The sequence below is a fragment of the Camelus ferus genome, chromosome 31 (assembly GCF_009834535.1).
Source record: "Camelus ferus isolate YT-003-E chromosome 31, BCGSAC_Cfer_1.0, whole genome shotgun sequence".
In the NCBI taxonomy this organism is placed as follows: domain Eukaryota; kingdom Metazoa; phylum Chordata; class Mammalia; order Artiodactyla; family Camelidae; genus Camelus; species Camelus ferus.
In genome coordinates this window covers 7,392,873-7,410,901 of record NC_045726.1, presented here as the reverse complement: position 1 = coordinate 7,410,901, position 18,029 = coordinate 7,392,873, and the positions used below count along the sequence as shown (strand labels likewise).

At 39.7% G+C, this 18,029-nt stretch overlaps 1 protein-coding gene across 2 annotated transcripts in view; it reads left to right on the top strand.

Annotated features, from left to right (window-relative positions):
* The window catches only part of GLRA3 (glycine receptor alpha 3), a 139,784-nt gene that overhangs the window by 80,038 nt on the left and 41,717 nt on the right, over positions 1–18,029 (top strand). For both annotated transcript variants that reach the window (XM_032470877.1, XM_032470876.1), the window contains exon 5: positions 6,306–6,388. In XM_032470877.1, coding sequence (XP_032326768.1) covers positions 6,306–6,388 — 83 coding nt within the window. The remainder of the gene's footprint in view (positions 1–6,305; positions 6,389–18,029) is intronic.

Genomic DNA, 18,029 nt, shown 5'->3' with positions numbered 1-18,029 from the left:
AAAGAAACTGCATAAGGAATAAAATGACATTAACACACAGGAAGATGAAAGTAATGGGAAAGAAAGCAGTGACAGATAAGTGATGACGAGATATTTTAGGAAGCTTGAAAATGAATGCACATGTGAAAACTGACCTAACAGGGACATTGGAACCGAAGCCAAAGTGAGGGAACACAAAAGGAGGGAAGTAATATCCTTAAACTTTGAGAAGTTTGAGGCACTTCTGGCTTCAGAAAGTAGGGGCTAGAAAAGAAACAAAAGAAAAAGAATTGATGTCAGCTCTGCAGGATCAACAGTAAGCCCTGCTCTCCTGATTTTCTTGCCTGTGTTCCTCAGACGAGCACCTACCTTCATGCTTTCTGAACAGGGCAGAAAGCAGGACAGGAAACCCCCACGAGGTTGCGCCGGGAGCTTCAGGGGCAGGGACCCCGGGCACACCTGGATCTGTCAAGGAGCATCGCACCCAGAAAATGAGGGTGATGGGAGGTCTGCACACTGAGAGGTGCTCTCCCTAAAATGCCCAAGAGGAAAGATCTGCAGATAACGGGGGAGCCACCAACGAAAAATCTGGGCAGCCATCCTCTGGCGAAGACCATTTCTCAGAGAACCGCCTGCTGCTATGTCATTCTTAAACATAGACAGACATTCTACAATAAGAACAGTGATCAAAAGCGGAGCAGAAGCCAGAATAAATGTGACGGGGAAATAAAGAGCAAAGAGAAGAAAATAAAAGAAACAAGAAAACAAATGACTCAAGAGAAAACGCAGGGAGCAGAAGAGACCATTAAAAAAAAAAATCTCTGGACAGACGAGACAACAGCAGGCAAGAAATGAAATACTTTTAGGAAAGAAGTGAGTCATTCCAAGCACAGTGAGAGCAAATAATAAACCCAAGTGGAGGAAATTGTAGAATATTTGAAAGACGAAGCGAAGAAACCTGCCAAGAAATAGAGTCTAGATACTAAGACACAGAAAACAGGAAAGGAAGGCTCTGAAAACCAGAGTTTCAACACAGAGGTTCAGTGTCTGACTGAGGAAGACCAGAAAAAGAAGATTTCCTTGAAAAGCAAGATTTGATACCTGCTGTGTTTCATCACTGAGAGGAGCTCGGGTCTGGGAGGGAGTTTGCGGAGTGTGAAGGCACAGCAGGGAACAGAAACAGAAGTGATTATTAAGACGAGACAGTTATTAACACCAGGGAACACGAAATGCTGCACACAAGCCGTAATGACAGCAGAGTACTCAGCTTAGCCAAGAACGGTAATCACATACTCACAACATGTAAACACTGACTATTAATTTAACCACTAATGTTTATATAACTCTGGTTCTGAATACTGCTGGAGAGTTACGGGGACACGGAATGTGGTATAGGGGAAGTAAATTGTTATTTCCCTTTGCAGGAAATTAGCAGACCATTTCACACATTTCAAAAATGGAGCATAATGTTGTATCAGTTGAGGTATCTGAATCCCAGACAGGTCTCTGAAGTGGGTGGTCTCTAAGGAGCTGGAACGTGCTGGGGGTTGGGGGTCGGGCAGGCGTACAGCTGGTTTTGATGAGTTTTACAGAACCGTCTGAGCTTGTGAATGGCAGCCACGAATTACACTGATAATTTGTAAATGGAGTGCTGTTCAACTGAGGGTGTTGGAGCGAGACGCAAGACTCCAGATTGTCAAGTTTGGGATTTGATGTTACTTTACTTATAAAGTTAGGCAATTATTTGTTTCTTGGGTGCTGACTGAAGACACAGGACTCCGGGGTCAGAGACGAAGGAATTTATTACTCACTGCAAGCAAGCAGCTTGAGCGTCAGCCGCAACGTCCCCATTGTCCTCCGGCCTCATTGGAACAATCCGCCAGGCCCAGACGGGGACAACACGCCCGTGGGTCTGCGTCACAGCTGTGAAACACTGAGCTTGGGGAATCCACTGCTTTCATAGCAAGCCGTAGGCAAGCCTTATCTTTGTCCAGAGGAATGTTATCTCACGTCTCAGAGTTAGCAGCTGCATAAACAGCCCTGAGAAGTGACCTGGGTGAAGGATCGTCAGGGCGGCACAGTCTTGGTACACCCAGCGACAGATGTAGCAAGAGGCCCAGGAGGCCCGCTGGGAGCGCAGCCTCTCCCAGGCCAGACCCAGGTTCCGTGATTTGCCAGCTGTGATGTGGGGCAGGTCTCTTTTCCTGTGAAAGGCTCCTTTTTCTTACACGCCTGATGGTGAAAATGCTAAGGACCTGGGGCTTGAGATGATGTCTGTAAAGCACGCAAGACAGCAAGACAGTGCCAGGCATGCAGTAAGTACTCAAGTTTTCATTTTTATCTCTCCAAAAAGAAAACCAAACCAAAAACAAACAAACAAAACCCAAACACTTAAGTTCTGGTATTTTCCAGAATCCATTAATTAGCACTGCATGGACACCTGCAAGCTATCAATCATCTAAGCCTCAGTCTTGTTGCTTATAAAATGGGGATGGTAACGTCCTCATCACGAGATGATGGAAGCACATCGTGGGCAAGTAAATACAACCCACTGCTTAGTTTACTGATGCTGCCAATCCACCCAGCTTCCCTGCTTCTATCACAGAAGCATCATTGCATTAACAATCAAGTACCAGGAAGAAACTTTATGTCCAAAATACGAGGCACAGTGACTTGTCCAAGGTCCTAACACAGTTTCACCTTTTATTTAAGGTAAATAGAACCACTTTCTCTGAAATTCAGCTGTGGAAAGAATTAAAGATTATTTGAACAATATCTACTTATTTTTTGAACTTTGGTAGACATTCATTTTTTAAAAAAATTTTTTTTCTGAGGGCAGTTAGGTTTTATGTATTTTTATTATTTATTTATTTATTTTAATGGAGGCACTGGGGATTGAACCCAGGACCTCATGCACACTAAGCACGCGCTCTGCCCCTGAGCTCTACCCTCCCCACCAACAGACATCAGTTTTTAAACAGAAAAGGCAAACTTACTTCAACAGACGCTTTTTAAGGTGCTGCTGATTCAAGGTAAATCGGTTTACAATGCCATAAAATAGATGTTGTAAGGAGGATGCTGCCTGTGTGTGGTTATGTATAGATTGATGAAGGGGTCCACAGCTTATCTCAGCCTCCGGAAAGGACCACCACCAATACTGAAATGGCCCTGCTGATGGGTTAATATGCGTTTTCACCGTCTTTGCGATCAGGTGACAACAAGGCTCCAATTAGAACACTCATTCCAGTCTCCCTTCTGGTGCTCCGACAGCCTAACCTCTCTTGAGAGTTATTGACTCTTTGTAGAATCATTCATGATAAAGTCTCAAATCGCTCAAGTAAATAAATACACTCCATGGTTTAATTCTTTATATTTTCTAAAGTTCCCTGATTTCTTTCAGAAGGATCACTCACGGATCTTTACATTTAATAACTAATCGTGTATGAAATGTATCATTTCTTATGCTATAGAATATGTTAAAAGTCCTGTTCATTTTCAGGAAAAACTGTTCCTGTGTCTTTGAAAGGCAGTGGACTTCAAGGTAAAGGGCACAGAATCCACAGCCAGACCACCAACTGCTAATTCAGCTCTCCCAGTTTCTGCTTTGTGATGTTTCATCTCAATCGTTTCATCTCTAAACAGGGATAATGTAGTCTACGGACCTCGTAAATTCGTAGTAAGGAATAAATGAGCTGAGATACATATAAAGAATTTGAAATCATGCTTGCCACACAGTAAGCAAATATGGTATGTTATTACAGACGATATTTCAAAGCTGACAATTAAGAGGCAATTGTCCTTAAAACACTACATTTAGAAATACTACAAACTAATAAAATGCTTATCCTTTTCATAAGAGGATGCCTAAAATGGAGTCAGAAAACATTTTTTTCATACTTAAATTAATGGTCGAATACTCCAGGCAATGCTTGTTCAAAAATGGGTAATACCTCGATTTTACTGGATTGTTTGTCAGGATTATAGCCATTCTTTTGACATCACCACTTCACTAAGCCAGGACTTCTTAAGGGAAAATTTAAAAACTCGTATCCTGTTTGTACGTCTTGTCTCAGAAAGAGAACTTGCTGTCCTCTCTTACACAAGAAGATATTTCCAAAACAGCGGAATGTGATTAATTGCCTCTGGGTTTGGTTTTCTTTTGATGTGGTCAGGGCATATCTTCAACTTATAGGTAATGTTCTGATAAAGAAATTCAGGATCACACTTACCAAGCTGACCCATTATTTCATTTGTGTTCTGTTAAAGAAGCAATTGTGTTGTGCCTTAAACAAAAAGAAAGAAAGTCAATAAATAGATTTTTTTCAGGATGATTTATGACAGAAGTTCTACAAACAGTGTTTTTCTTTGCCAAATAATTCCTTTCAAGTGCTTTTTTAAAAAAAATGTAATATCTTTTTTATGCCAGAAAAATAGCTAGGGTATGAATTTGACGTCACAGGCATGGTGAGCGTCTGGAGAAGGTTCTGAGAATGCTATTTACTTCCATACACAAGGTCACAGAATTAATGCTCCATGCCAACATTTGCAACTGGCTGTCCAGGGAGCCTTGGATGTTTGGAAAATTAATGTGTGTATGTTCACAGTGTACTTGTGCCTACATTTCTAATAAACCCTTTCACAAGACAGAGAACATTGCATCCACCTGATTTTACAATTGCCTTTTTACGAGAGAACTTTGCAAGTGTACAAGATCACCTAACCTAGCCGAGTTAAGAGAAAATTGCTTTGGAAGAATGAACTCCATGAATTATTTGAGTGTGCTATGGACTCTGACTTGAATGAGTGGTCCCATGAGCCTCTGGGACTCTTAAAAATTCTGCAGTTTCATGTCTGCCCATTTATGTCTCTTGAATTATGTACCTTGGATCCCACCAAGAGTATTCACTGTCAAATGTACACCATTATAACTTTATGTCTGTGGTCTATGGAAAAATGCCACTTTGGAGAATGTGGTTATATTTCATAGAGTGGATGGCTATTTTTTGTTAAGGCCTGGATAATTTTTTGTAAGTGATTTAATTCAGTCATCTTTGTGTGCATCCTGGATGATTTGAGGGAAGAGGGGACAATGGGGAAGTCTGGAGGTGCGAGAACGTACTAGCAGTCCTTACTAATGAATGCTGATTGAGTGTTGCCTACGTGTCAAACATGTGTCTAAGCATTTTATTTGCATGAACTCACGTATTGCTCACAATATCTCTCCAGGGTGGGTCCTATTAGTCTCTTCATTTTGGAGATACGAAGACTGAAATGCAGTGAAATGAGGTAATCTGCCTGTGGTCACAGAGTTTCGGTAAATGACTCTACCCAGGGTGCTCAGTAATATTCTGCATTTCAGTGGGAAAACTTTCAGTAAAAGGGGCTTCTAGAGAGTTCTCAGAAAAGAACTTCGTTTGGTTTATTTGGATCTGGGCCTCTTTTTCTCATGTCTGGGAACCACAAATTCTTGGTAATCCCTGAAGATATCTCAGTAATACACTCTTCCAATTAAAAAAAAAAAAATCCAAGAGTAGGAATCATCTGAAATGCTGACATACGAAAACCTTCCCGAGGGAAAAAAGTCGGTGGCACGCTGGTGTCTGCCCTCAGATCATCTCTCTTTTTGTGAAGCCACATGAGACCTTAGTTCGGTGCACGTGGAATTGCAGTTCCATCACACATATTCTCGGGGGCTCCTTCACGGCCCCGATGAGGTCTGGTGAGATGCTCTAGACCTGCACCTGGGACCCAGCCCCGTCTGAATACCTAGAACATTGACGTCCTCCAGACTCAGGGTTTTCCTCTGATAAATACTGCTGGATGCTCGCAGACAAGTTCTTCAGTGTAATGAAGAAGACAGCGGAACATTGTCACCCAGACTTGGTTCCCTGAACTGAGCCTTTCCACGTTCAAACTCCAGACCCTGCATACACTTGCCTCTTCAAGTGTGCTGTCCGTGTGATTTGGGGGAAAGTGTGTCTTTTGGCCTTTGGTATGAATTTTATAAATTTCATGCTCAAGTATCTTTCTTGAGGGTCTCTTCTGAAAATATAGACCTCTTTTGGACATCTACAGCCCTCTCTAAAGGAGAAATAAATAAATGTGATTGGATGTTTATATACACAGGTTTTCTCCCCACAAAGAACAGATTTACATAAGAGGAGACATACATTTCACAGTAAATAACATACTCAAGCTGCAGCAAATTTTATTTATATGTCAGTTACCACCACAGCAACACTGTTTTCCAGTTGTACCTTTGACAATAGGATATTAATATGCTATTATAAATTTCTTTTTAAAATACTTGCTTTGAATTCTTTCAGATTGACATTAACACTCTCCTGCCCAATGGATCTCAAGAATTTTCCAATGGATGTACAAACATGTATAATGCAACTGGAAAGTTGTAAGTGTAACCAATTTACTTTGTCTTTTAAAAATACAGTAGACATATATTCAATGCAGTATGTAGTTGATTTACTTTGTAATTGTCTTTGTCAGATATTTACTAAATAGGCATGTTGTCTTCCACCGAGTTTAGGAAATAATAATGATGCTTATCAGCACATGCACTCTTTACTGTGATCAAGAAATAAATCCAGGACTCGAAGTAACAGTTTTTAAGCTGGAAAAACAGCTCTTCTCTCTAGACAAAGCATCAAAGGTAAAAAGGATGATAACCATTAAAGACAAATCACCGTTTTTTTTTTATTGAGTGCCTGCTGCAGGCTGAACATTTTGAATATGTTATTTCTCATACTCACACCAAAGATGCTGCCACCCCCAGGCTTCCTCATGTGACAATGGTCATTCTGAGTGATTGTGCTCCAGTTTATGGAGGTGGTGACAAGCCATCTGGTGTCAAAGTCTATGCTTGCTCTGAGCCATGTTGCCACCCCTCAGCTAGTGTTTGTCCAGAGCCAACACTGCTGGCTGTGTGACGTACGTTATCTCAGGAGAAAAGATGCTTCTCGCACTTGATCTGAGGTTTACCCAAGCTTATAGGCGTTTCTTTAAATCTTTTCTTTCAAAGTGGATCCTTGTGCATCAGAGATTCACACTAACTCAGGGAACACGTTGCATTTCTCTGAACTGATCTGTATAATCAGCCCAAACGTAATTGGGTCTTCAGCGTTTAATGCCATACCAACAGTAAGCATCATGCCATATTTTTCTTGTGGTACTGTGTTACATCACGAAAAAAAAATTTTGTTTGACATCCTCCTTGCGAAAAATTGAACTGGGTGTGCAGACTTGCAGGCCTGAGGCCAGGTCTGTAGTGTGGAGGCGCGGCCACTAGGTGGCGTGCCTACTTCATGGGGGATGCGGCCGTCCCTCCACGTTCGGGTTCTCTTAAAGGAGGTGGAAATAACTATTTCTCCTTCTAGTTAAATTTCAATCCATTACTTTTATAAGTAGTTCTTCAATATTAAATATACTCATGGATAAATTACTAGATTAAAGGAAAATAAAATTATCTAATTTTAGTTGGGGGAGCTATTTAGCCATAAAACTGGGGGCGCAGTGGGGGTGAGCAGTGCGGGATTCTCAGCGGTGCAGATTTTTAACTGTACCATGAGGACGCTTTGAGGACAGGCTGATTCTGCATCTTGGTTACAAACTTAGGTCCATGGGAGAGTATCGAAAGAAAAATCTTATGAAAACAGTCTAGGACAGACTGGTCCCCTAATTACTAAACCAGAGATGCTGGGGTTACCCCAGAGGCAGTGAGGAACTATTCAGGAAAATGACTTGGTCAGTATTCCCCAGATGAACTAAGGTTATTTAAGAAAGTTTCATTGTAACCCCACAAAAAAAGAACAAAAGTCAGGACGAAGAGGAGTGATGTGGAGGTTGCTCCTGTAGAAGAGGCGAACTGGTGTCTTTACCTTCTTAGGCTCCTCAGGCTGGGCCTGAAAATTAAACAGAGATAAGACAGATTAACAGGAGAAAAGGATACAGACTATTTAATGCAGGTTTGACATGGCGGGGGATCCATCACAGGGAAATGAAAAGTCAAGTAAGTGGCAGAATCTAAATGCCTTTATACCAGGTTGAACAAAGAGAAGCAATTGTGGAGCAGTAACTAAACTCTGTGGGGAACTAAAGGAAGATGAGAATTATTTTAGCAGGCTCTGTTTGTACAGAATTCTCTCAGCTTTGATCCCCAGTTGAAGAATGTTTCTTTTTTCCTGGTAAGGAGAGCACGTCTTTTGCATGGAAGTTTTTAACCTCTTGTTTTCAGGAACAAAAAGGGAAAGAGGAAGGCCCTTCTTGCATGTGTTGATTTTCAAGTGCCTTTTGCTCAAAATAATCCGTCTGCTAAAGTGGCATATTTTGGGGTGCGTTTTCCACCATTCTTCATTCACTTCAACACAAAGTGGATGCAAAGACTCATCTGGGTGCCGATGAGTCAGAGCTAAAGAGCTTAGATAAATAGAATTGTATTGGAAATATTGACAGAGAAAGAAAACATAGAATGAGAAGTAAATGCTGAAGGGAATATTGATAAATCCCATCTTAGTATATTTAAGGTTTGGGAAATTTAGGTATAAAGCCAAAGGGAGGAGTTAGAACTGAGGATATGCTATTAAAAGCCATCAACAGAGTGGTTCAACATTAAGGTGAAATTTCTAGAGGAGAGAAACTGGAGATGAAAACAAACACACACAGAAGACCAAATCCTTAAGAAAGGCCTACATTTAGAGGCTGCTGGAAGGAACGCCAGTCAAGGGGTTGTCACAGATAGCAAATTAAAATCTCAGTCACTCAGTCTCAAGAGAGAAGGGGCTGCCAAGGAGTTCTGTCTAATGGCACCAAATGCTGTGATTTTTGGTTTTGTTTTTTTTAAGTAATTGAAAAAGAGCCATTGTTAGTGATGACAAAGACAAGCTGACTAGAGTGACGAGGGTCAAAGCTGGATTCCAAGATTTTTTAAAAACAGGGAGAGCGTGTTGAGAAGGTGGGAGCAGTGAGTGGAATGTCTGGTTCCATGATGGTAGTTATTAAAGATGAGAGTGCGCAGAGCCAAGAGATGGCAGGGTCCCTGGGCGTCTCTGTTCCCAGGATACAGGTGCTCACGTGACGAGACCTTTCTTGTTTCTTCCTCTCCCAGAACGTTTCCAAATCAACCAAAAACTCAACGTGGGGAAGCAGAGCCTTGCGCTGCCTCCTCTTGTTTCTTCTTTCCTCTGTAGGAGCGGGTAGATCCTCTCACGCTGCAGTCATGAAACGCTTCCTGCGCTCTGAGCAGAAAGTCATCTAACTCACGATAGAGATATCATTTGTCCCTGTTTTGTGGCAGATGCTAAGAAAATCCTATCAAAGTAGAAGCTACTGAAGTCAAATTCTTCAAGGCATTTTTCTTAAACTTTTTTAGAGCCATTCCTCACTTTGTTTTGTTTTTTAAAATAATGGCTGAAAATGGCAAGTTAAAAGATTTAAGAGTTCAACTCAGTGGAAAGCAAGAGCTGTAAGGAACTTGGTGTCTACTGTTGAATAAATTCTGAGAGCAAAGGGGAAAAAGAAAACAGATTGGGTTTAGAGGCGTGGAAAACAAGCAAAAGGAAACCGAATTTCAAGGCAAAGTTCTTAATAGCCTGTGATGATCCAGCTTTTTAAATTCAGTAAATGTTCAGTGTGTGTCAATGGTCAGGACTGTTCTAAGTGACCTGGGAAGAGCTCATGCATTTAAGTGTCGATTGAGAAATTTCTGTCAAATACCTAACATATTCTACATAATACGTTGGTGACACATAAAAATATACACATAAAATAAAGCACAAAATGTCCTGTTTGGAAGGGCTTTAGGACTAATTGAGGAATTATCTATGCAAATATAATAATTCCATTAAAGGTGATAAGCATATGTTAATAGCATACTGTTAGCACAAAGGAGAAGATGACTAAAGGAAGGACAGTGTTGAGTGAATAAATAACTTAGGAAAGTATATTTTGTCTAAACCAGCAATGACTGCACACCCATAAAAGTGGGCATCCCTGACTTAGACGTAAAACCTCGATGATGCAGAAGTCTTCGTGTCGGGAAAGTGTCTTAGTTCCTGGGGAGAGGCATGTAGGGAGGGGTCCAGGGGAAGAGAAACCTTTCAAAGGAAATTAATGAGAAAAACAAAAAAAATCTATGAGCTCAGGATAGCATCAAAAAATAAAGGTGGAATAGATAATTCTCAAAACAGAACTCAAAATTACTGTTTCATCAAATGAAATGTGAGAAAGGAGAAAATAAAAGAAATAAAAATAACATATAGTACATATGAAGCACAGAAAGAGAGCAAAAAGAACTCTCGACATTACCACAATTAATACACATGCAAAGGGTTAAATACGTAGAAGGAAACGAAGAGCTTCCCCAAGCCAGATGTAAACAGTTACTAAGATGCAACAGTCTGTTTCAATAAAATTATTCTTAAAATACCATGCAGACAATCGGGGAAGATAGAAAAATCCATATCAGAGAAACGTGTGTCAAAAAAAAAAAAAAAATCCAGGGTAACAAGTTCAATATCAGAAAAAAATAAAATAAATTGTAGGAAAAAAACTCATACGATACAGACACTTGGGTGCCGTGTCGGTCAAGAAACTGAGCTACAGTGACTGAAAATTCCTCCCGCGTGACTTCCTGAGCCAGACAGCAAGATCCGGCAGGGCTGCAATGAAAACAGTAGCTCCCTCAGTAATTTACTTGAAGATACAAGTACAAATATTTGAACAGAACTGTTACATATAGATAGAAAACTCATACTTTTGTTTGTTTTTAGCATACAAGCACATTTACAAAAATTTTGCTCTAAGCCACAAAGGAAGCTTCTATAAATTCTGAAGAATCCACACATGATGGAATGTGATCGCTGATTAAAATGCAGTATGATCAATAACAGTGTCAAATTACTGTAAATTATTATGGGTGAGCATAAATTATTATACATTACTATACAATTCTGTTAGCTGGAGACCGACAGCGTGGACTAAATGGCTCTTTGTTTAAAGAAAAAAATTAAGAAAAACTTGGTATTAAATGACAATGAAAGCGCTAAGTGGGTATCAAACCTTTAGGAAAATCCTGAGTGACTCTGTCTTTTCTAGTCATATCTCCTGCTATGGCATCAGAAGAGAATCTCAGGCAAAAGCTTTGTTTGAAAAAGAAAATGAAAAGAAATGCATGTGGGTCGCTAATTTTGTCATAAATTAATGCGAAGTTCAAAAAGCTGGGACAGGAATGGGAAAAACAGAGGATGGTTTGCAGACTTTTTCAACGATTTGCTTAAGAATTAAGCATAAAGATGATTCTCCCTAGTTTTCTCTCAGTCCTGAGGGTTGAATGTTGCCTCATTTACATACATTAGAAAAGAGCTGGTGATTCATGGGAAAAGTAATGTCGAAGCTGACCTCTGCTTAAGTGTGTGGTATTGCTTGTGAAACATATTCAAGTAGAAGTTTATTTTAGGTTACGAGACATTTTGCAGTAAATCTTGAATTAGGAATGGTGGTCGAAATACAGAGAACTAAATGTTTCTTGAAAACATGGTGATAAATGAGCACTCTGAAGATGGTATTAAAAATAACAACCCAAAGAGAGCAAAAGAAAGATGGCATCCATGAGCTGAAGAAAAATTGAGGGACCCAAGGAAGGGGGAACCACAGTACAATTGAAGCTTTACCCTTAGATTAACCTGGAATGCTGAATGCCACCACTGAGAAGTCCACTGAAGCCAAAGGAAAGACTGTGGTCCTATTTCTATGGTCCAAGTTCAGACGTCTCCCTATGAGATCTAACGGCCTGTCCCATAGTCTCCGTATTCCTCAGATCTCAACAAGAGTTCTTCCTACCTGATTGCTTTTATAAAATCCAGAAGCCCAATATACCATTTATTCCTCTGGTCTCGAATATCTTTCACTCAACTTCACAAGAGAATTCTGAAATAGATATTGTGAATGCTTGCTTTGGGGTGTAAGGAAATTGTGTTAGTTTCATTTATTTCTCTTTCTTTCTTATACTCATTTTTCATTCTCAGAGTTCAGCCAGAGAATAGAAGCCAGTTGCCCTGACAACTTGCACTTCCAAAATTCACATCAGTAGAAACCTAATAAAATATTAAATCGCATATGTTGCAGAGAGCATTCTGCAGTGAAGGCCTGCTTTTCACTAAATATTTTATTTAATTTTAGAAAGAGTGTAAGGTACACACCAATTTTTGGATGCAGTTGTTGGTAATATATAAAACTGAGTGTCATTTCTCTTGAAGATGAGCTAAACATTCAAGTGATAAGTAACCTTATTTCTCAGGATTAGATTGTACTGATTTACTGAAGTTCAGGAAAACTGCGTGATCCTTTTTTTTCCATTGGTTGTCTGAATGCATCTTGTTTGTTTTCTTTGAAAATAGCTAATCTCTGACGGAGGGAGACAAACTTTGTGATCACTTAGACTACGCTCCTAAGGAATTTACAGTGCAAATCAATGCGTAGGAAAAGGGGTGAGGGAAAAACAAAGCATTCAATTTTCAGCCTTTTGTTTATGCCGTAAAGAAACTTTCTAAGTGAGCAATTATTTTCCCAGGTGAAAGAAAAAAAAAAGAAAGAAATGGAGGGTGTTTTTAATTTTAGAGGAATATTGGATAATAATAAAGCTTTGTTGTTTATTAAAAAAACAGTGGTGATACAGGATATGTAAATGATCACGGTATCCATAAAGAGTCTAATTCTGTACTTCGTATCTAAAGAGGAATGGAGGTAACAAGAGAGAGAAACATAATCAGTTAGAGAATGTGAAAGAAATTTTAATGATTCAAGCTGGAAAAGAAAACGCAAGAAAACAATTCAGTGAAGAAAGGATCCTTTTTCACAAAGAACAGCCTGAATTCCTAAAATTCAGTTAAAAGATATTTTTAAGGGTCAACTTGAAAAAAGTCACTGACTAAAAATGTTAAGAAACTTTTGAAATATGCTTTAATAGGGCTTTTGGATAGAAATATTTAAAAATAGATGGGAGGTTTTTGCTATTTGATTTTTCAGCTTCATTTCAAAACCACATCTGCTATGACTCAGCCTGGTTACTCTGGAATTTATGCTAAAGCGAAAGGTAGGATTGGGCAATGACTTTTCACAATTATTTCCTAATAATGTCTGCTGTTATTCAAGCTCTTTCATAATTTAAAATTGTGCATATTGTTCAAAATCATAGTGTGCCTTTTGCCTGGCTAGTCAGAGATACAGAGAGTTCTTATTTTCTGAGTATTTATGACTTAAACAGTTACAGTGTTGGTTAGAAAGCAAGTTTTCCCAAGACGTTATTCCCTAACGAACTAACTAGCCACGTAGAAAGTCAATCTCCGCTTAAGTATTAAATATGCCATCCTGCTTAACACCATGACTGTTCTCTCCCAATCTGTCCACATCTTTGTAGCTTGAATTTTTGCTGATTGTCAGGTACTCTAAACACAGGACAGTGTAACAAAAACACAATGTCATTACAAGTCTTACAAAATGATGATGTCACTATAGTTTTATGTCTATTATATTATCTGATTGAATCTTAACCACAATTTAACAAGGTAGGTTTTATTTCCATTTGACATATCATCAAATTATAGGCTTACCAAGTTTAAGTGACTTTCAAAGTCACACAGTTATGAAGTGGACAAAGAAAATTCCTGTGAATTAATTGCCCACAAACATACAACAAGCAGCAGTCATTTTTAAATCTATCTGACAATTTCAAAATATTTATACATTGTGACTGTGGCTTTCGTAAGTTAGCTCTACAGTTAAGTATACCCAGTAATTTTACTTGCTTTCTCAGATGAAAAGACTTAGAGTTCCTTCCTCTGCTAATTTCTTCTTTCCTGGATGCCTTGCCGTGTATTAAACGTGACCTAAACCCAGATGTGCAGCGTGGGGCACCCCCTCCTGGTGACAGTGCCAATCATTATGTGACTTGCAGTCTACGATCACAGGGAGCTGCAAAACACTCCTGACTCAGACCACATGTGCGGTTAGCTCGGTGCCGCAGCTAAGTTCTGCGCATTACAGAACCGGTTTGTTCGCTTTGCTAAGCCAAGTTTGCCTTTGCCCCAGTTAAATATCATCTTGTTGGAGTCAGTCCACAATCTAACTTGATGCCCTGCTAATTGTCCAGAGGACTGAGCAACATATCATTTTGCACTCCCAAAAGGTCAGGTCTGAGAAAATGCTACAGTGATGCACTAGAGGTATTCCTCTAGACTGAGTACTACTTTAAAAAAAAATTGACACTTTTTCTCTCTTTTTTTTTTAAATCGAAGTATAGTCAGTTTACAATGTTGTGTCAGTTTCTGGTGTACAGCATAATATATCAGTCACACATACAAATACATATGTTCTTTTTCATTATAGGTTATACGATATTGAATGTAGTACCCTGTGCTCTACAGAAGAAACTTGTTTTTTTAATCTATTTTATATATAGTTAGTATCTGCAAATCTTAAACTCCCACGATTGCTCTTTGAATCAGTTATAAATCACTTAAGCATATTATCATTAACAGGAGTTTGAAATCCTTGTTCGTAAGGATAACATTAAAATTCATCAAGTATCTTGTTGAAAACACTGTTTCTAGTCGACCTTAAAATTCCGGCATACTTGGTGACATGATCGTGACATGGTGTCACAAGCATGGCTTTTCCTTTATGACCTGATTGGTGGCTTCTACTGACCACAGCTTCCTAACTCACCTGCTCATGGACTGGATTTTAACTGCTCTGGAACTGAGTGGATTTGGTGTTAGGCTCCTTTATCTTCAGTGCACAGAACGTGCCTGTTAGTAAACTTGAATATATTCTCAGCTTTAATCTCTTCAGGCCACTTCTGACCACCTCTTCTCACTTAACCTCTCTGCTCTCCAGTCGCCTCCTAACCAATTATATTATATTTCCTTAATAATGCATGTCACTATCTGAAGTGATTTGTTTAATTCTTTCTGTTTACATTTTTATTGTGCCCCCTACCCCTACCCACTGCATCCAAGCTCCTTGAAGGACAGGGAAGTTGTCGCTCTTGTTTACAATTTATTATCCCCAGAAATCCCGATGAAAATTAAGATAATATTCTCTTTCTTTCTCTAAACTGCGATCAGTCATGTGTGCCTGTGTTATGTAGAGCAGCCAACGTGGCCCACTGTGATCGCATTTAGTCCGTGGATTCTTTTGAGGGTCTCATCAGTAGCTCCGTGGAACAGCTGTCCTCACTCGCGGTGACTGGGGAGGTGCCTTCAGGCTCACTCAGCCTGCATTCCCCAGGTTCAGCTTTCAGCACACGCCGTGACACCACCAAGGTCTTCTGTAAGCTATGCTTTCCCCAGACCTCCAGTCATGTGTTTCTTTTTAATTTTTATTTTTAATTGTAATCGAATGCACACATAAACTTCTCCATCTTTATCATTTTCAAATGTGTAGTTCAGTAGTGTTCAGTGTATTCACGCTGCTGTGCATCCAGTCTCCAGAACCGTCTCATCTTGGGAGACAAACTTTCTGTCCATTAAGCCCCTCCCTAGTTCCCCTCCTTGCAGCCCCTGGGAACCACCATTCTATTTTCTGTTTCTGTGGGGTTTTGTCTGTTTGTGTGTGTGGGGGGGGGTGCATAATTAGGTTTACATTTATTTGTTAATTAACAGAGGTTTGGGGACTGAACCCAGGACCTCGTGCGTGCCACTCACGTGCTCTGCCACTGAGCTGTGCCCTCCCCGCGCTGTCTGTCTCTGTGGGTTTGACTCCTCCAGATACGCGCTAAAGTGATTTGTACAGCGTCTGTCTTTCTGTAACTGTATTACCTCACTTACCCTCAAGGTTCATCCACGGTGTAGCATTCAGGAGAATTTCCTTCTTTTTTAAGCCTGAATAACATCCATCGTGTGTCGTGTACCACATTTTCCATGTGATATTCATACAGTTCATTCATCCACTGGTGGAAAGTTGGGTTGCTTCCACCTTTTGGCCACTGTGAATAGTGTTGCTATGAACACAAGAGTACAGATATCTCTTCAAGACTTTGCTCTTCATTCTTTTGGTGATATATCGAGAAGAGGACTTCCTGGATCATAGAGTAATTCTATTTTTAAATTTTTGAGGAACTGCCACCCTGTTTTCCACAGTGACTGCACCGTTTTACATTCCTACCAACAGTGCACAGCGGTTCCAATTTCTCCCATCCTCCCCAACACTTGATATTATCTAGATTTTTTTTTTCATTGTAACCAACCCAATGGGTATGAGATTCAGCAGTCCTTTTAGAACATCCAAGATCACCTGTAATCAAAGCATTATGTCATTTTTCTGTGATCCTGTCATTTGCTATTTACTGCTCAGAGCTGTCACAATTTTCTCTCTTCCTTAATTAATTCCCCAAATAACCCCAGCTCCTCCAACCTTCATGTTTGATGCTCTTTCAAAACTTGGTAGCCCCTTCCCCAGAGGTTGCCCCGTGTCCAAACTCAACAATTCCTTAAGCTATGCCATGCATTGTTGCTGCCCATCTAGGAGAACAAATTCAAGACTGTGCGTTATAACTTTAAGTCTTTCTTTAAGAAATACATAAAACTGTGTAAACCTATTTACTTTTTTGGAGACTCCGTTTTCCCTTTTGTGAGATAAATGAATTACATTAGATGACAACAAAATTTCCCTCAACTTTAGGACTCCATAAATTCTTTAAATATAGAAGACCATAAATCTGACAAGTAAAATTAAAAACATAGCATCTAGAAACCATGGTGTATCTACCAGAAGAATCAAGAAGAAAAAAAATACAACTGAACAAAAATAATATCATGAATGATCTGTCATGAAGACCAAGAGGAAAATACACCAAACTAAAAACAACAACAACAACAACAAAACAACAACAACAACAACAACAACAAAAACCAAAACCAAAACCAAAACCAAAACCAAAAACAAGAAAATATGAAAGAAAGAAAAAATATATAATGAAAGTTGGGAGAAAATCATCTTTTTTTTTTTTTAAAGGAACACAAGAGTGTGATTAAAGAGTTTACATTCACAAATTTACACTTTTTCCCTCCGGGGCAGCTGTGGTCATGGACCACTATGAATGGACTCTTGCTTGTGTTGCAAGTATGCTGCTCACATTCCAGGAGATTTTAAAGTCTCTAAGGCATTTATAGAATGCTCAGCCAGATTTCTGGGATCTTTGAAGTTCCAAGTGACCCTGTGTTTCTCCACAACATACCCCACCTGTAGTTACTGGTTGCTGGCAATCTGTTGATTTCTCTGAGTTCTGCGTCAGAGTACAAAGGAAAGTCCAGAGGCAAATCTGAAAAACAAAAAGCGAAACAAAAAGCCCATTATCAAATTGTCAGCCTTTGTCAGGAGTAAGGAGGATCCATACCGTTCCCAGCCCTGAAGCTTGCTGGAGAACTGTTGGTTTAAAATTGTAATTATAACGTTGGCTCACAGAGTCTGTTTGAATAGTTTGGGTCTATGCAGTAAACTGATTAGTTCGTACACTTGAGCAGATCTCAGCCTCCAACCTTCTGATAGGAAGACAGAGTATTTTCCCACGACTCGGAGTTTATTCCAACGGGGTAGCCAGGCAGAGCCTTCCTGTGCCTCTCCTGGGGTAGAAATCCCTCCAATTATGCACCATTCACTCATTAAAATGGGCTCAAGATCAGGTCCTTTTCTCATTTTAGTTGAGATTTCTAATGAGAACTTTAAAACACTGTATGTTCAATGTGTGGTAATTTTGTGAAGCCTTGAAAACTGTGGGCAAAGTGATCAGTGTCATTGTCATTTAAGAAGACCAGTTAGGAGCCACGGATTTTATTTCCACAATTATCCTGAGAGAGAGAGAGGGAGAGGGAGAAATGTGACACTGATGGTCTATGATAAAGTGTTTTAAGGTCTTCAAGGAGTGGCCAAAGTACCGGGGAATAGTGGTTACAGGTGAGTCATACCAGAGAGTTTTAGAGAAAGTGTAATTACTAAGAAAATAGTTCAGCAGAACTTAAATGAAACCACAGATAACAACCCGG